Source organism: Opisthorchis viverrini (assembly GCF_000715545.1).
Source record: "Opisthorchis viverrini unplaced genomic scaffold opera_v5_38, whole genome shotgun sequence".
Lineage (NCBI taxonomy): Eukaryota > Metazoa > Platyhelminthes > Trematoda > Opisthorchiida > Opisthorchiidae > Opisthorchis > Opisthorchis viverrini.
The window spans coordinates 2,082,101-2,102,451 of NW_008751695.1; the positions used below are offsets into that span (position 1 = coordinate 2,082,101).

General features: G+C 43.4%; 1 protein-coding gene across 1 annotated transcript; it reads left to right on the plus strand.

Moving 5' to 3' along the window:
• Positions 1-1,515: 1,515 nt before the first annotated feature.
• On the plus strand, positions 1,516-20,032 carry T265_13134 (hypothetical protein; the record flags this gene model as incomplete). Its single annotated transcript, XM_009167326.1, has 8 exons — positions 1,516-1,810; positions 3,070-3,270; positions 10,187-10,287; positions 11,318-11,392; positions 14,819-14,917; positions 16,161-16,302; positions 17,453-17,533; positions 19,588-20,032. 8 exons carry the CDS (start codon positions 1,522-1,524, stop codon positions 19,767-19,769), a joined length of 1,170 nt encoding a protein of 389 aa, XP_009165590.1.
• Between the last annotated feature and the right edge of the window lie 319 nt (positions 20,033-20,351).

Genomic DNA, 20,351 nt, shown 5'->3' on the forward strand with positions numbered 1-20,351 from the left:
ACGAACGAATCGCTCGGATTGACTTCACTTGATCGCCATCGTTATGGAGCCAAGAATCCTGAAATGTAACGAAACTACGGAAGTGGTAATGACTTTCATGGCATTATTCCAGGTGAAAGCCCAGCTCCATGGGGAAACCCAGTCATCCCTAATTACACCTTTTGCTAATTTGATTAGGGTGGATTTATCATAGCTTTCGTGAACAGAGATCGCCTCAGTCTGTTCTGCTTGTAGTTGTTCGAGACCAACAAATTATTTGGAAGCCACTGGAGGAGATAGGTGATCATTTATTCTATATCAAAATACTCCGAATGTACACACGTCATCACGCCGGGATTACTTGGACGATCTACGTCTCAGGCGTTTTGATTTCACTTAATTCACATAAAGTAAACTTATTGTTGGAATGGCTGTTTCCAGATTGTGCTCAGTTATTGTGGGTTTTTCGTGATTTAGCCATCGTTTTTATTAAATAAGATGTCGCCCACCGACCGCTTGTGCGTCATATTCGTGTGTACCTTTTACGCACTCTTGAAGGGTTTGTATAATTTCCCGACTTTCTGTGTGGTTTAAAGAAGGACTAGATTGTAACCTTTCGTTAAGACTATGTTGTCGATAAGTTTTCTACACCGAATCGGTAATGCTATGGGAGTATTTGAAGCTCTGAAATTGGTGTTTGGTTATTCGAAATCATCGTGGGTTCAAAACGACAAGACTGATGCATTGCAACAGTCACTTTCGTCCCTTGGTTGTACAGTGTCATTGTGATACCGAATTCACCATTTTCATTGAGACTGTTTCCCAAGGCGCCGATTTTTTGTCGCCCAAAATTTTTCGGTTTTCGCGTCGCCACACACCTAATATAACAACTCAGTTGTCAGTGTGTAGTTAGGTTGATTGGTTAATGTTCACCTAACCAGTAAGCACTCAGTCGGTATTTCATTGGCTGGCAACCTTGATGTATTGGCATTTGTTCCAAAGGTTAAACTGAGAACGCACTTTTGTGGACCTTAAATTCCGTAAGTGTGCCAAATTGCTTAAATTTGTTGACATTGTTCATTTTCATAATTGTGAGGAATGTACAATGTTTTATCTACGCCATTTTTCATGTTGCTGATATTCTTAAGAACGGGCATTTGCCTCATACACTAGTGACTGGTGTTTTTGAGCCACGGATAAATACCTTAGATTTGTTTGTCCCCTTCATAGAAGGCTGTTTACAGGACGTTCCCTTTCTGGAAATATTTTTGCTTTGGGGAGATAGTACGGGTAACACACTGTGCATTCTTGTGTACTTGTGATATTTTCGGATGCTGTCGGATGCTGTTTCTATAGTCGATATATAAACATACATGTCACTAACCATTTTGCGTTGGAATTGAGTTTCATGATGCTTTCGTTGAAAGGGACAACGTCTGAAAGTGATTTTCTTGCTGGAAACCCCAGCTGTTTTTCCCATGGCTGTGGCTGCACTCATCGATACGTTTGTTCACTCTCTCACTCTCTTTATTTCAGTTATCCATGCCCAACATGGATGATTTTATCGAAGAATGCCTTCGTGAACATAATGCCAAACGTGAATTACACGGTGCTCCAGCTTTGAAACATAGTAGAGCACTTGACAAAACTGCCCAGGATTGGGCCGAAGCTCTGATCTCTGAGCCGGCCATCAAAAACAGCCCGTTATCTAGCCGTGGCGAGGTTGGTGAGAGCATCAGCATGCGAACTAGCTCGGCAAGTCATGTTGATATTCAAGGTATTCCGCGTTACACTTTTTATCAATCCGTTTCACACACCAGGAAACGAAGTGGTAAATCAATGGTACGCGGACATAAAGAATTACAACTTTACTGAAGGCAAAGGTCCAGCGGGTGAGCTATAATATTGTATTAGGGCTTTCGTATATCTATGACCCCCATGTTTTGACCTTCAGACACATTTTTTAGTCTGCCGCAGCATTTACTTCAGAAGGACAATTTGTATTCGTTATAGCTTCTGACAACTGTTCCATTTTGTCTGGCGAATTTTTTTTACAAAGTAACAAACTGAGTCTAAATATTTTTCTGTAGAGTTAATCGTGTCTCAGCTTCTTTGTAACACTCGGTGCGAGGACAACAGCAGAGTTACTTGTTCTGATTGCGTCTGTTCAAACATTATATATATAATATAACCTTGTCTCTGCTATCGCCGTTTGTCTTCTTTTCTAGCCGAATCCGCCCAAACTCATTTTCTTTAAAAATACTCATATGCACTTGGTAAAACATTAATAACATGGCTGACGAAAACTTTTCGACACTCCACTATTTCGTACTAGAACACCAGATTAATCGCTTATGGAGTTAATTACTCGTTTTTAAGCCAAGACTGTGTTAACGCGAATATTCAGTTCATTTGCTACTTAATCGGATGTGCTACACGAACACCTCTTCATGGTTCAGGTGGTTAGCTTGTTCAAGTTATTTCTTGGATATGATAATACCTGTAATCCTCCATAGCTCTCTATTAGTTCCACCATTTCGGGGCTCCTCTTAAGACGTAGTTTTTATCGGTCAGCTTTATTATCTCAAGGAGAAACCGACCTTTTGATTGTCACCCCAACCGAACGACTGGGGGAATATATGATACATTTGCGGAATTTCAAGTTGCCAGACTCGTTCCATTCTCATGTCTGCACTCCCCGGTGCTACTCTCAGACAGTTGCCTTGGGTTTCTCTTTTCAACTCCATTTTCTCATCCACGGTTTGTTCCTCATGTGTTTCGTCGCAAAGTTTTCCTTCACTACACGTTCTCTGTTTGCTGTTTGAAATTTGCATCAGTTGAAACCCTGTAGTTAAGCTGACTGTACTAAGTCCCGTTGAAATCCAAATATGCGGGCGCTTTTAGAACCGTCTTGTTCTTCAAGGTGGTCAAAATAACACCCTGGCTTCTGTCTGATATCTATCTTGTGTTTGTCAAAAGTGCCTGATAAGTGAAGGACTTAATTTTTTATGTGGTATCTTAGTGATCAATAATTTTCATCAAACTGTTATTGCGTTTCCTAATTCCCTTGCTTTGTACTGCTCCTGTCAGGTAATTTCACTCAGTTGGTTTGGAAAGCAACACGTGAGGTCGGATTCGGGAAGGCACGGTCTTCTGGGAAGTGTATTGTCGTCGCGCATTACCGACCACCGGGCAATGTTAGAGGACACTATGCAGAGAATGTTGGTGCCCCGACTGGCGGCGAAGCAGCCTCGGTAGCCAGTGCAACTGACACAGCGAAACTGGACCCTGGTACGTCCAATTCATCTTTCTGTTTCCTGCAGTTTCCGTAGTCCCATGTTCCAGTTTCATGCAACACTCTGTTAGGTTGAATTCAGTTCGTTGTTCCATATGAAGGTGCCAACCAACTAGTTTCATGTTCTGCCAGTGGAGATATTCAAAGATGGATGGACGTACTCTATGTGCCAATCGGGCTACCGAGTCTGATCGGTTTATAAGGCTTCCGTTAAAACGAAATGACTTACCAACACAGAAATTTATGTGATCTCTATGAGTGTTAAGTCAGTTGGACTACAGAAATCGTTTCCCAGTCTACCTGCCACAGCGGGATGTTCGTGGGGAAGGCGGCACAATCGATGCTGAACTTAAATATCTGTGTGTAGGGCTATTCCACTCAAATCGACATTCATAAGAGTGTGCAAAGAAAACAGTTCGCCTGTTAGTTCATACGAGTTAACTCATACGAGTTAACATTAATGAGCTGGTGGAGCAGTTTTTTGACCTCTAGTATTAACCGAAACTTCTACGCTGCCCAGTCTGCATTCCTCTACAACTACGACCCGCCGAACAGATGTATCAAAATACAGCCGGTATATCGTGCAGAATTTCATTTCTCTACGCTTCCAACTTGCCATGGTCGATCTTGCTTAAGAAGCAAGTCTCGGATACTGATTTTTTTCCACCCAAAGTCCGCTTTCACTATGAGCAGGGTTTGTTGAGTTAAACCGGCCGTTTCGAGGTGGCGATGATTTTTGGGTTCTGAGTAATCGGTGTAGCTATTTGGTCGCTGCAGCATACTGATCGTTTTATGGAAGCACGTTCCACACGGCGCTATACAGTAGACATGCGGTGGTACTGCCCGGTAAGATGTTATCGAGCTATTTTTATTTCAACTGAGACCAACGTGTTCTTGCTGATAAAATGATAGTCGGTACTTCCGTTATTTTCCCCATTAATTCGCTAAAAGTCGAATACCTTTAACCACCTAGCCCAACCCACGCGATATAAAGTTGGCTGTACCTAAATTAGTTACGACAAAGTGAATTGTTTGAAGTAACGTGGTACGATCCGTTTACAGCCTAATCAATTTTAGGAAACAAACGATTCGCTTAATGAATACGTAGGGTAACGTGTGAAAATATCGCCTTTCATTTTTTCCGTTGGCACATGGAAACTAGCTTGCAGGAAAGGGACTGCGTCTGAGGAGTTCAGATGTGTTGTGGCTGTCTCTCTTCAATAGAAGCTCACCGAACAACAGTCTGAGATGAATCAACCAAATGTCTCAAATGTATGTCTGGCTGAATTGATTAAGTGCCGATTACTCGAACACAGCAGCTAATGGACTGAGACAAACCAGGGCAGCCGAATTTATTTATAGGAACCTACGTGTGACTAAAATAAGTGTGACGTTCCAGAAACTCTGCAATCCTGCACCCAAATGATCACGTTTAGGTAGCTAGAACCAGGGTCTTCTTACAAAATCAAATGCATTGTCCTCTCCGCAGCATGTATATGGTTCGAAGAAATTACACTTGAGCTGAATCATATATTCCTTATACGATAATAGCTGCTGAAATATAGAGTTAACCGATAAGTCCATTTGGCATACAAAATCATGAGGACCTTTCTAATGTAGTCGGAGATATCCAACGTGGAAATGACCGGCATCTCATCCCACCTAAGTGGTTGGTTGTGTACAACTACCCGTGAAAGGAAGGCCTTCGGTGCGGAGTTATTTATTCGGAAATGCCAACTGACCGGTTACAGACCATTGAACAGGGAAGTGAAACTCTAATCTGCATCTTAGTTCCAAAAACTGGACACAGATCTTCTCCCGAACGAGTTTTCTTAGAGATTAGTTGCCTCCACTCATTCGTCGGTCAAATCCAAGCAAATGTTACAAAGTGGCCCCACGAATTCCGCAAGAGAATTCCCTTTTTCCATTGACGCAAAGCTTAATTCTACAAACAACACATACTACTCGCGTGCCTCCCGATCAGTAGTATCACCGTTACACCCGGACCAACGTTAGAAAGAACTTCCCTCTTTTTCATATCCCGTTTTCCATGGGTTCATTCTTTATTCAAGTCCTTTAAATGCAGCAAAGATATTCAGTGGATCATGAAAAAGAAATAGGTGGATTGTTTGTGCGAACGTCATGGTTGTTTATCCCATGCGCACACCTAAACTATTGGGCGAAACGACATGACTTAGAAACCTACTTAGTTGCCTAAAGTGGAAAGGCGAAAAATCGGAAGATGATGCCCCAGCAAGTTGCACTTTTTTAACCGCCTGATGGTTTAAAGACATGAATATGTAGTAAAGCTTCAGTCGGGAGGTTTCGCCATATACGTTTGCACAAGGATTCCTAATTGTCCGCTTGACTGACCTACTTTCTTAGGAGCTAGACGTACACTAATGTATTTTTACAGGAATAACCAATGTGTACAGGTGTGTTCAGCTGTTGATGGGAAACACAGGTCATCAAAGTTCCAACAGGTCCCGAAGCAGTCCTCCAAAGAGCTGGGTAGTATTTTGTTTGATTGTCGCAAAATGTTCCGAAGTACCGAAACCGTTTTGTTTTTTATAGTCGTCGCCCACTTGGAGTTTTGTTTTGACCGGACAAACACTGTTTTGTCCCCACGCAAATTTTCCGAAAAGTCAGCTTGTCCGCTAGTGAATTCATTCCTAACTTTCGTTGATTGCTTTGGGGCTGAGCTGATCGATACCGTGGTGCGAATGAGCTAGTCTAGTTTACCGGTTGTTTGTTCTTGATCACTTCTTAGTCCACACATATCCCATTTGTATGTTCTCTACTTTTAAATGGATGGTTTCGCGGTATTTGGCCTTAGTGTGCCCGCTGGTAGCTGTCCCCTAGACCCACTTCACGGTCAAGCACCATCGGATACTGGCCAATCAAGATCACCCCGAATCACCATGGTTAGCTGTTAAACAATCGGGGATACGGATCCCAATGACTGGTTGGGCCACTTACTCTGTTTCTAATCTATCCTTTATCCTTCCTGGTAGTTGGGTTAAAAGTATGAATGCACAACAGTCAGCTTTATTTTCCGACGAGGTTATATGTTTGCCAAGCCATTCATCCATCAGTAAAGCCCTTTCAGATGTGATGACAGGGGATTGCTCTTCTGTTGTGCCCGATCGACACAATGTCCAGTTAAACACTTATTTGAGAACCTAGGTGATGTGTTTACGTGAGACTTCAGTGATTCATTCGACAGCTGTACTCTTCTTCATGAGTATGAGCGCCTCAGGGTTTCTTTCTGTTTGGGTCTTATCCAGTGGGTGTACTGTTCAAATCCGTGTCTATCCTTGGTGAGCATCAAACGAGATAGACTAGTTGTCGATTGTTATCCATCAAAAGAGTGTCGTATGAGTGGAGACTAACCAACGTCAACTTGCAGTCGGATTTAGTCACCTTCTAAATCTGTGTGAAAATGTTAAGAGAAACGGTTATATTTTGTTATATCCTAACGATCACACTAGGTTGTTCTGCTTTCCAGTACGTCACTTGGAAAAAAAACCACTGCCGTGGTGACAGTCATTTGTAGGTGAATATCTGTCCACGCTAAAATTGTAGCTTCAAATGTTGACAGTACATCTGTTGTTTTTATGTTCGTTTCAAACATGAAAGAGAAACTCGTGTGAGATTAATTGCAGCTGTCTTATGAACCGTATACACCGCGAACGAACGCTAACCAATGTGCCCACATACCTTCCACTCGAGCCTTTTTTCTCTAGTGACGACTTTGGGTTCGATTGACGTCAAATACTTACCGTCGCCCTATTGTCGTCCTACGTAAACTCTGTCGGGTGTGCCAACTTATTGTTGACATAACATATGCACAAGTTGTTTCGCTTAGTTTTAAGGAAAAACTGTGCCGCCGTGACGGTTTTGGGTAGCGATTCCCTAATCATTTCGAATAATGCAGTCAGAACAACAAATTAGCGAGATGAATTCCCTTCGTACATTTTTGCCATCATAGGACGTGCAAAACTGCATACGAGAATCAATACGGTTTGTAGCATTTATGTATGTCTAAAACAGCGTGACCAATCAATAAAATGAGACAGTCAAGGATTAGCCGTTCGTCTTTCGGAACGCAGAGGACAAGTTTTAAAACGGTCATTCAGCTTGGCGTCAAGGAACTTCAGTCGTGTTTGCTTCGTGCTGAGGCCTGAAATTGATATTTGGGTTCAGCTGTGTGTTCTTTGTTGATTATATCCCTATTGATGGAGTACTTGTACCTGGTTTCCTAGAGAGATGATTTGGGATCAGCTGAAGTGTTATCTAAGTAACCCCTTGCTCACGTGTCAAGCTTTTTCTCAGCTCCACTGATTTATATAATCGCGACTGTATGTGAAATAGCAAAGGCAGTGACTCGTAGACATTTAGACTGGTGACGATTGTGCGATCCTTGTATATCCCTCGGAAACTGCTCGGCTGCACCATAAACCCGTTACAGGTGTATCTTTAGGGTCCGTTTAATTAGGTGAGACGTATGATCAACAGTGTACGAAATATCAATGTTAGTATTACTTTTCGATACTGTAATTTATACTCTGCGTTTATCGTTCTCACTGATTTACTTTTTCACCGGCGCCATCAAAGCAGTTATTTGATCGCATTACAGCTATGAACGAATCATTTTTCTGTGAAAATACATCCGAGTTGCAAACCTGTCTAGTTCTGTGGGCTGAATTAAGGGTGAACGCACGTTTGTATTGTGTTGCATAGAAACCCGTAGAATTCAGGCACTGTGCATTCAGTGTATGTGTCGGCATACAGGGAGACAGTTTAGGTTTAGATGCCCAAAATGTGCTTTATCCAAACCGTGCTAAAGAAAAACTAGAGTAACGCTGCGCTTAAGCTGTTCAAGTTGAGAGGGCGGATGCTTTAGAATGAACTTCAGCTGCTAGACACAATGTGGGGGGCCGAGGGAGTCCTGTCTGATTACAAGGACTCAGCGATAATACCTCCGTATAACCCGCAGTTAGCCTGCTATGCAAAACAGGCAAGGTATTTTGGCTTGCGCAGCCGACTCTCCTCCAGCATTCTAGAGCATAGCCTTCTTGAAGATTAATATGGATTTCAAAACTGTCGAATTACGATTAGCTTATTTTTCGCCACAAGACAGATTGGGGAGAAAGTTTGTGAGCGGAATCAACCGTTCTATGGGCTGCTTATCGGCTTCATCGACTTTTGAATCGCTGTGCAGAATATTTTCTGTGTTAACAAGTTTTTCAACCTCATCAAGGCCTTTCGCACATGGTGTGCTGATCTGCGCAAATACATTGAGCAAGTTCGTAATCGACGTGTTCTTGTCCCAGCCCTGTTCAGGCTACATTTGAAAACCATCGGTGCAGAGGGCGATGAAACAATTCAATACCCTGTGGATGTCTGTTTGCCTAACTCGATGGGCTTTCTGCGCGAATCGAATGTCTCTATGCTGCTGTCTGCGAACGACTGAGCCCTGCTTTCCCAATCAGGAACAGGATTACAGCCGCTGACTACGGTGTTTGTTTCCGCGACGTATAGAGGGTCCAAAGTTCAGTCGTTGAAATATTCACCTAAATCGCCGCGAGATAGCCTGCTATGCAGATTTCTATCACGTTGGTAGCCTACTATTTACAGATGAGACACTTTAAAGTGAGATAAATGCTTAATTTGCAATGACCAGCACACCATTTGATGGTTTTGGCAATTGGGTAATCGCTGCTTGCGAATAGATACCAAGAGTTTAGTGCGTCGGAGTGTTTTGGTGACTTGGACGATATGTTCAACTTTTCAGTCAATTTCGTTTCGTGTCAACTTGAAATCTTTCGTACCAAATGGACAGACCAAACACCGAAGACCATGTATCCATTACCCATGGGATTGAATGTATCCTGATGCGAATCCAGCTCCGCTTGTTAGGTCAACCGTAACTAGTGGCATTTTAGAGAGCCTCACCCTCCCTAGTTCCTTGGTAGGGTTGATCTTGCGGGTCACCATAGTATTTCACCAGTTCACCCGCCAGACTTAACCACCTGGAGCCGGTATGTTCGTTCCATTTTCCAATGGGTGCCTACTTGACACTGTCATTGGAGAATGATAACGTAAGTAGCCGTGTGGTTAATGGAATAGTGTCAGGTTCTCCGTTACCACGCTGACAGTGCGCTAAGGCTAACGCCTCAATGGGTGCCTACTTGACACTGTCATTGGGGAATGAAAACGTAAGTAGCCGTGTGGTTAATGAAATAGTGCCAGGTTCTCCGTTACCACGTTGACAGTGCGCTAAGGCTAACGCCCGGTTGACGCTATACAGGGGAGGGGTGGTATTACTCTGTGAGTAAAAGGGATCCACGGGTAACACAGGTACCCCTGTAGCAGCTGATGGCAATACCCATCGTTATGCCATAATGTTCGGGTCAGCTAATAATCCGTAACAAGCCTGTGAACGTCCACACTGATGTCTTTCCCTCGAGTCCACACTGGTGCCAAGCTCTTACAGACAGCATTACATTCGGATCATCGCAGCCCTTCTATGTCTCACCAAGTACGTGATGGTACCAGTGGTCTGGATGGATGTTCATCTTCCCCGAGAGAATTGTAGTCATTGGTAAAGGTTTGACATCACAAACGCTTTTTCAATGGCCGAAGAAACCGTGTTGGCATTGGCGCAGTGGTGATAAAGTCTCACGGCAAATGCGTTACCTAGCCCCTAGCTGTTTGCAAGGGTCGTTACGCAGTTATTTCGAGGTTTTCAGGATAGCTCTTGAAAATGTGTTAGTTCATGTATTGGTTTCTGGATAAGGTACTGCATACTTGAGTTTTTTCGTTTTGTACACAGTACAGAAAGTACTTCACAGCACTTCCCTTTACTCTTCATCTTTGGCTATTTTGCTGCGTGCCGTGCATGAACAGATGCTAAACGTACAGTGGTTACGGAAGAAGTTACCTCACCAGAAGGGAAGCGTTACACCGTGCACCGGGAGGTCATTGAAACCACAGAACCCGATGGTCATGTAAGTCCAACATGGTTTGTCCTTTACTATTGGCCACGTTCGAGTTACATCAGAGCGAAATGACTGCTACTCACCTGGTGTTCAGTCGAAGTTTCCGTTGATCGCTCGTGTGGATGTAACGTAGCATGTTCCAATTATTGATTTACTTGTAGTCGTACTTCTTCGTAAGTTGTATGGAGGGTTGAAGAAAATGTAAAAACATGCGCATGAGGGGGAAGACTGAGTACGACTGATGTGACCACGCGCACCCAGTGAGACTTGTGCGACACAAAATCGAGAGTAAGCTGCTAGCGAGCTTTGTTCAGTCTTTCGGTTTTTCTTATTTCTGAGTGAGGTTATTTAATTTGTCCCCTGGCTCCGCAGTTCAAAAAACGTTCACTTAAATTGCATTGTTTTTTTCTCGTTCTTTTGTGCGAATGTTGTCTGGAGGCTAATCTGACTGTGGTAGCCCTACCACAAGTTGACTCGGAAATAAGCTTGCGAAATGCACTTTTAACTGGTAACTTTTCATCACAGATCAACGGAACTGTTGTCAGATAACACTCAGACCATTCTCCGTTAGTGGGACCACGTGTTCCATCTTATAAAAGATGGTACATAAGGCTATCCTCTTAATTACTTAGTCCCTGCATTTCTTTATTATGCGGGAGATATTTACAACTAAGTTCATTTTGTCGGGCACATACAAAATACCAGCTGATCAAACATGTACTTCGTTTGAACGATACCTTTGCGGGTCTACGGAGTGCCTTTTATTCAACGGGTTGTCCTTCACTTTAATGATTTTAGGCTTTCTAATTTATTTTTATGCTGGGAACAGACTGATCTTTCTTGCTAGCTTGCAGTGCTTTGCACCAGCTAATCCTTATGTTGCTACACCTTAAAGAGACCCATGTCACTAAACGGCATTTTCGAAGAAATTCCGTGAGTCTTCGTTTTTTTACAGCCTACCGTTTTTTTACACGTTCATGTTGTATGTTGCCCCGAAGACCTCGTGTTGAGCGGTTGTTTGACGTGGTTTGTTTTATAGGTCAGAAGGTGTGTCAACGAGACGTTCCAGGATTCGCCCGATCAGGCTACTGCCGGTGATAAACATGGTGCAGGTGTAAGTTTTCCGGGGCCCTGATTTATTTCCTCGGATTTAGACCATGGTTTATATTCCTTTATGAACAGTCCTAGGCTCCGAAGCTAATGCGAATATAGTGTATGCAAAGCATCCTATCGTTCCTCGTTCAACTTTTATTTTCTATTATGTGTACTCAGTTTTGACTCGTAAAAAGCTGTGATTATCTTTTGGTCTTCGGATTATTCCTCTGCTCGCCCGTCTTTATACTTCACCCCTGTGACTCTGCTGTCGCCTACTTCTTGGGTTGTGCGTGAATGTACTCAGCACTCAATTCAGCCTAGCTTTAAGCCGTTTGGTCGGTTGATCCGCCACAGCCTCCGATTTGGTGTACGGGGCGACCGGAGTTTGTTTTGGTACTTTCATCTTTACTACTCCAAAAAAGAGAACCACCTGTTTCAAAAATGGTGAAACGTGTCCAGTTTCGATATTTAGATGTTGGGATCTACAAGGTTGGATTGTCAGCCTTGGTTGTGCTATGTGCTTATGGTACACATTCCTGATACTTACAGATGAGCTTAGCAACCAACGAACAGTCCCGTGGTCTGTGTGTTGTGCCGACTCTTGAAATGTGCCTTGTAATATGAATCAATGCTTCTTAGTTTGGCTAATACAATCAAAGGTACGCTCGGCTCTCAGTCACGTGGCCCGCTTTCTCTGTTAATTCAGTTATAGGGACACAATTCCTTAGATGGTCGTAACATGTATAGGGGAGTGATTCTGTCCCTTCAAGGTAAGGTATAAGTATTTCGGTTTATTCAAAGGTGATTCCATCGAATGCTGATGCAGTAACATTAAGTTGTCAAAGCTAAGCGATAAAAAATTACATCGCCAAAAAAATCAACGAATCGATGTTATTCTTAATCTTTAATTCCTGGAGGTGCAGTTACATCTTATACCACCATTACTGAGCGCCAATGAGCTAAATAACACAACCCTGCCGACAACAACGGCTGGTTTCCCAGCTCCACAAACCGTAAGTTTCACTCCTTCCCAGTGATGGCTGACTTGAAGTCGTGTGCAGCTGTGTTTTGTTCAAAATACATTTTAAGACGTGTCAAATCGGTCACATTTCGGTGCATTTCTATTGACCTAAACAGCACTGATGAAGTAGACTGGATTATTCGTTCTTCAAATACCGCTCGCAGATGCATGAAGCCAAACAAGTATAATTCGTCCCAAAAGAGGTGTTTCAAGACAAATCATAATCAGCCACCCTCATAACTTCACCTTTAGACAGATTAGAAAGTGGGTCTGCTAATGCAGCCGCGCGACACCTCTTAGATATCTACAAGTCCGGCTAGCTTCATTCGGTGATAAGTTCCGTGAAGTACTTCAGCACACACGGCTACGGTGTGTAAGCAAAACAACAACGTTGCTGTACTCCAGTCGTCGCTACAAACAAAACGGACAGATCGTTGCCGTTTTATCACCACCTATCAACTGGCTTACAGGTGGGCGTTTTTATAGTAAGACAACTTCGTGGCCCGTAAGGCATATGATTGACATCAGTGCTCAGTCGGTTGAATACTGTCTGGTTGGGTCGGGTTGATTTTATTGTGTTTAAGGTTCCGAGTTGTCTTTCGTGACCTGTGATTACTGAGACCTTTTTTGATTCGGCTGAAAATATAGGAAGAACAACGTGTAAGCTTGATTTTGATCATGTACAGCAGTACAGTATGCACTGCTTGTTTGCACAACCAACCCATTGCTTGGATGTGCGGTCGACCATTTAGAAAGGTCAGATACTGATTGTTATCTGCCAGTTTTTTCCATACCCCAAAAGGACCGTAAATCCATCGGAACGTTTTCACATTTGTTTAAGACCGATGGTTGCCATTAGCACAACTCCCGATAGCCAGGAAGATCACATCGGAATTCTCCATGGAAAGGAATCACCTGTTCCAAAACCAACGTACAAATTTATGTAGATATAAAACTGGGAATATTGTGCAGTACAAATCCCCAACTTGTGGAAGCAAAGGCTTTTATTGCTCGACTGCGGCGTTCATTCAGACCTTATTGGTAACAAATGTCATTGAATCAGCAAGCCCTCATTTTCTTACTCTAGTTTCCTACAACTTTTTGCGGTGCGGTTTCTTTGTCCTTTTCGACTCGTTGCACTATTTGCACATCATTACCGAAATTCCATAGCGGATACCGTCCTAATTGTCTGTGAATGAAACAGATGTCAACCTGCATAGTTTTACTCTCCTTACTTATTTGTTTGTCTGCTTATGACGAGCATATATTTGCACAGATGTTTACTGCCACTTTGTCTGAAACTTCTGGGCCACGTCTGAGAGAAATCTTCGAAGAAAAGGAACACAGTTATCGGCTGACATTGTGCTATATCCAGATGGAAAGAGTTTAATTGACTGACGGCTAAGTAAGATCTGAAAGGCTCCATTACGATTTCGTCAACCATTTGGAATCCACTGGCAATGAACCTCCTTGCGGGACAGCTCCTGAGAGCATTTCGGCCATTCATTTCCTACCGGTGGGCTTATGTATCCAGCTTTGTGGTCTTTGCAATCGTTTGCGTTCAGAATCTGTTTGTCAGTCTGGTTCTCAGATTTGAACCAAATGGGTTACACTACCAACGTTTTTAGGAGCGTTACTCAACGCAGTTTTCGAATAGCTTGCTTTTATCGATAAATAACCGGTGAATTATTGATGCATTTTCTGATCCAATAGGTTCTCAAGTCGGCGATCTTAATGTTTGCGCGCTAATGGTGAATGTTTCATACAATTCATACTTTGCGATTGATCGAAAAAGCTTAATAACAACCAAACATAGTGTGACGGAGGTTGAAAATAGTCGAATTACGTAACAACTCGGGGATGATGGGATATTAGAGTATCTGGACAAACAATTGTCAATCTGATTAATGGTGTATAATAGTCAGTAACGTCGAACAGCGCTGAGGATGAAACTCACCGGGTCTAATTGCAGATCCGCAGCACCGTGCCGTTTCCGGTAGACATTGTGCGCTCGAGTCACTGCATCAGCGAAATTTTCTTCGTGGGCTGCTTCGGACTGTTAAGATGAGACAATCACAATAGGGGGGGAACTTTTACAGCTGTGAACCAACCAATGATTCGATCAATGGTGGTCGTTGGCTTGTTCGCTGAGCTGGGCAATTTGATTGCAAACGTTTCATCACCAATCGAGGTGACATCATTAGTGCGTTATTGTGGAGCGCAGTAGTGCGTAGCGGTGGGTTGGTGGTTGTGCACAACCACCAACCACCACGGCACTGATGATGTCACCTCGATTGGTGATGAAACGTTTGCAATCAAATTGCCCAGCTCAGCGAACAAGCCAACGACCACCATTGATCGAATCATTGGTTGGTTCACAGCTGTAAAAGTTCCCCCCCTATTGTGATTGTCTCATCTTAACAGTCCGAAGCAGCCCACGAAGAAAATTTCGCTGATGCAGTGACTCGAGCGCACAATGTCTACCGGAAACGGCACGGTGCTGCGGATCTGCAATTAGACCCGGTGAGTTTCATCCTCAGCGCTGTTCGACGTTACTGACTATTATACACCATTAATCAGATTGACAATTGTTTGTCCAGATACTCTAATATCCCATCATCCCCGAGTTGTTACGTAATTCGACTATTTTCAACCTCCGTCACACTATGTTTGGTTGTTATTAAGCTTTTTCGCTTTCACGGCCAGAAATCTTTTTCTTCAACCTGAACTTAGATGATCTAAACGCTATGTACTAACCAGCTTTTGAGGCAAATTCTCCTATATTCCGGTGCACTTTCGGTTTTCTGAGTGTCTGACTGTACACAAGGAACGAGTTGCATTCATTTAAGACCATGCCGAAGGGTGTCGGGTATCGAAAAGAACGCTTATTTGCGAAGTAAGTTGGTGTTGACGAGAAGCTCGCATGAATTTTGCCTTGATCTCTAGTTATCACAATATACGTGCGATTCACCCTTCCATTAGGAAATAAGATTGTTGGGAGTTTAGCGGCTGAGTCTACCCCATAGGCCTCGAGAACAGTGAAACCGGTTGGCTGTTGATAGCTTCCATCGACTTCGCGGATAATTTTGGATTGTTGCCTCATTTATGTCACCAACATGCTCCCGATGCTTACATGCCATCGTATAAGGACAGGGTCCTTGATCTCCACAGTAAATAAGCCGGCCTTGCCGTTCCCCCAAGCCCTTCAGCTATGGTTGGAGGCTTTGCATGTTGCAAATTTCATACTGTTGAGCTTTTGGACGCCGGATTATTCATTATAAGGTCTTGTGAAGTTATTTGGATGGGAAAGCGTGTAAGTAAAGACTCACAGACGAACGAAAGTTGTGACCATAACTATCCAATAAACTAACGAGTTTCTGTCAATGTAAACACATTTGCCAATTAAATGGGATCTATATCTTGACCAAATCCCAGTGAATCCTTCGTTTGTGATACACTCCAACTGAATGTACTTCAAAAAGCCGCCTCATATTTCAGTCCGTACGACTTTCGATGTATTGAAGTATATATTTTGACGCAACACACTACTTTAAGGTTGTCGGTTGAAACGTAGGTTGTCTCGATTTAAATATACCCTCAAAGTGCACCGGCTATTGTCACTCTATTAGTGTGTGACAGTTAAGACCCGATAAGTTTTAGTCGAACCAGTGAGGGAAGTTTGTGTTATTAGACGATCGGTTTTCCAACATTCGGACTGGAATTTACTATTGTCGCTTTTTGTCAACCTGTCTTGAATGCTATCTAGGAGATTAGTCATATGGCACAGGACTGGGCTGAACAGTTGGTAAATCGAGCCCACTTGTCGAACAGCGGGTTCACCTATCAAGGAGTACGTCTTGGAGAAAACGTCCTCTGTCGTTGGTCGAACACGACTGCCACCGTTTCCGGTACGTCCCTATTTCCTTTGGTCATGCCGTTCACCAGGTCTTTGGTGCCCTGCATTTATTCACGAGAAAGCTCACCTGCCTCATTCTCGCTGGCTCGAAAACCTGCCGATCGCCGTTTACACACGCAGTATTGTCAGTGACGTGCTAACGCACTCCTCATTGTTCTCAAAAATGACACCGACCTGAGCATCAGGTCAGTAGCTGGGCTTTTGTGGAACGGATTGCCAGCTGGTGCTGATGTGAACATCAAGCCACGCGGCCGTAAACTGTATTACGCAAGCAACATGTTTTTGCTGTGCTTTGAGATTCAGTTTACGAACCGAATTAGGGCTACACCACCTGAATCAGCTGGTGGGTACCATTAGCTGACCTTGATGATAAGGAAATACCTGTTTGAGACCCATGGATCAGAGCTAGTGTCTAGGTTCCATCATGAAGATTTTGGTCTTACTAGATGGTGGGTACCATTAGCTGACCTTGATGATGAGGAAATACCTGTTTGAGACCTATGGATCAGAGCTAGTGTCTAGCTTCCATCATGAAGATTTTGGTCTTACTAGGTTCGAAATATGCCCCATAAGGATGCACTAGCCAGATGGTGCTTCCCGGCTTTTCAGAATGGGTTGACGTATTTCTCAACAATGATTGCTCAGTACCCTGGAACGAACGGAACGGACTTGAATGTCAGTCAGCCGAAACCTGCTTATTAATCGACCAGTCAAATCATAGGCCCACTGCTTGATGCTTACAGGGCAGTTCACATAGAACTGCAGTGGTTAGTCTTAAAATCGGAGAGGACCGATAATATCTGAGGTGCTTCCCATGTTGAGGCTACCTATGGTGGTGTTAGTTGGTTTCGTTCATGCCCTACCCAGATGGTGAGACCTGACAGTGGTGGAATCCACCAGAGACTGACAATCGACAGAGCATCAATACTGGCGGTGTGATACTGACTACCAATAGATAGTCTAATGTAGTTGTGGCTGTACGGGGGGGCTTGGCACATCTATGGTTGTTTTCTCTATGTAGTCTTAGTCTGAAACGTGAAATCCGTGAAAATAACATTCCCTGTGTCTTGTGAGATTGCAGAAAAGATTTCGATCTGGAGACTAATGCCCCACATTTTTCAAAACAATATTTTCACTTTTAGCCCAAGATGTCGTTGATCACTGGTATCAAGAAAGTTCCAAGTACAACTTTAATTCGGAACCCAAAAGTATTCAAGGCATTGGTGAGTCTTAGCGAATTTTCCTCATCTGTCGGAAACAAAAGTATTGTTCTCTATGACGAAGGGTCCCTTAAACAGGTTCAGAAGAACCGATAGAATCTGAATATTTTAACGGTCCTATTCAGCTCCTTCGATTTTGTGACCTACATTCCGACGCCATCAGAGCAGTGCTTGGAATTTGAACAAATCAATTCCACCGTTATTTTAATACACTATTGTAGCGAGGTGTTACTTCCAGTGCAATACAGCAGGAAAAGTTGCTAGAACCACTTTCTGCCTTCGCTTTTCATTGCGTTCTACTCTAGTACTCTTTGCAGCCTTACATTTTGGGCACGACCAACTGAATCTTACCCAAAGCTATCCAGTATGGGTACGAGAACAAACTTCCGCTCTGTGAGGTTTTTCCCAGCCATAGAAAGATACATAATTGAGCGAGTGGACAAGATCGTTAATCGGCCACTCGGGTTCGAAACACAAATAGACGTCCTGTGCAGCTTCGCTCATCGCTTGACAATGAGTGGTGCTTCCTTTAAACCATTTCAGAACTTGTTTTGGGTCCGGACGGTTACCCCGGCAACCGTCCGCATCTACACTATCACTCGCTTTTCATTTCACATTTTGCGAGATGATAAATTTGGGCTTAAAAATACCTAGCTGAAATCATTTGTCCGAACTGCACAATTATTCCCCCAGTGTTGGGAGAATTTCCTTCTACATAATCCTCCGCCCAGTATCGTGTGCGAACTGTTTTTAAAGTCACTTTTTTTCTCATTTTCTCCTCCCCCGCTCGACTGTTCACCCAATTTAATAGCTGACCGAACTAATTCCAATCTCAAATTTGCTGCTTACAGCAATCTGAAGTTAGCATGAAGTACGAGACGTTATCAACGTTACTTCAGCGACCCGATCAATAAAAGACCCGGGGGTGGGTTTGAAATACGCAGTGCGGATGGATTCAATCAGTGATGCGATCACCAATGGTGTTCGTGCTGTGAGTGGTACTGATCCACGGGATTCACAACTAGCGAACTTTTTAAGGTTCAAGGTCCCACTCGTGGGACTATTTCAAGTGAAAACCGGAGCAGTGGGATGATATGCTCGAATCGTGCTATATAATTGACGGAATCCTTGTTACTTCCCATAGATATTTTCCTTCTAGACTGTCCTGCGTATAATTACAAGCACGTACCCTTTTATAAACCTGTGAGCACCATATGATGCATATAAACAGCTCAAGTTCCAAATAGGTGAGCACCATATGATGCATATAAACAGCTGGCACAAGTTCCAAATACCGTGGACAGATTTGTGTTCAAAAGCCAGAGTTTATTAAGGTGACATGTGGAAACAGTATTTCAACCACTACTAACAACTTATTTCGCTTATCCTGAATTATTTGCTCTGGTATTTGCATTTAGCCTGCCGGATTCAATAGCGCTTCACACACTCTCAGTATGCAACATGTTTAACGGGGTTTGTCGCTGGCAAGTGGAGATCGATAACACATTCGGTGAACAGTTATTTTGGGTTATAGGGGTTAAAATTTCGAATGTCCTGGGTAGAATGAGAACGATAAAAAAATCACGAAAAAATGGTGACCTTTGTGGTTTTTCTTACACCGAATGTGCGATATTTTCCTAACATCCACAACATTTTAGTGTCATATAATCGTTCAGCTGTAGCACCCTTTCGGTGCCTAGCTGTCACGCCACACGAAGGAGGCACGAGGGCTGGGATACTGCCAAGTTACCCAAGCCTAGACAGAGGAAGTCGAGTGGCAGATGTCGGGTTCGAATCACGGGCCTTCCGGAAGGTAAATTCGCGCTCTAACCACTTGGTGCATCTCGCCCCCCCCCCCCCCTAGTGTCATATGGGTGCCAAAAAATGCATAATTTCAGTGATGTAGCTAAACGCACCGAGTGGATAGAGTAGGCCTTGCCCACTGAATTGGACAACCACTGTAAACGAATTCATTCGAATCCGCTCAGAAGGCTGAAATATCCAGTCATTGCGGTCTGTTCCCTAAAGTTATGTGTAAATTTCATCTTTTGTATCAGGCGGATTCACCCAGATGGTATGGAGCGGATCACAACGCATCGGGGTCGGGATCGCTTCACAGCCAAAGAAAGATTTTTACAACCAGCCCAGCCAATCAAAAGTCATTGTTGTCTGCTTCTATTATCCGCCCGGGAACGTCACCGGACAGTTCAGGGCAAATGTGAAGCAAGGAATGAACTAGTTGATATCGTCCACTCCTGTCAAATATTGTCATCAGTTCAGCATAAAGGCCGACTTTTCGTCCATAATTTGACGACCTTTGGTGAAATATGAATATCGCACACCAACGCTTACGGACATACACGCAGCGCTGACTTGATTCGCTTTGCTTCCAGACACTTCTTACAAGTTAATTATCTTTTTGCACTTTACGTTTCCGGCAAATTAGCTTACTTATTTGGTTCGCTTTTATGCCCACAGAATACACTATTTCAGCGAACCCCATCTTCTTGTTGTTGACTCCGATGGTGGACTGGAATCTGTTGAGAATGGTGGTAGACTGGATCCAAAAGACAAGGTAGGCAGACAAACTCACCTCTCTTGTGTGCACAAGGGCTTAGCCCTTGTCCACTTTATCACTGTTACAGTTTTGCTGTTACCTCTGAGGCATTTATTAGACTACCCAGGTGAGACCATGCATAACTGCACTTAACACGGATCGCGGGAATTCGCAATACAAAGGACGGGTATTTTCTTGAAGTCATTCCAACAGCTAACCTATAAGTCAATGTGCAACAAAACGCCCAGTCTCAATTCACATACC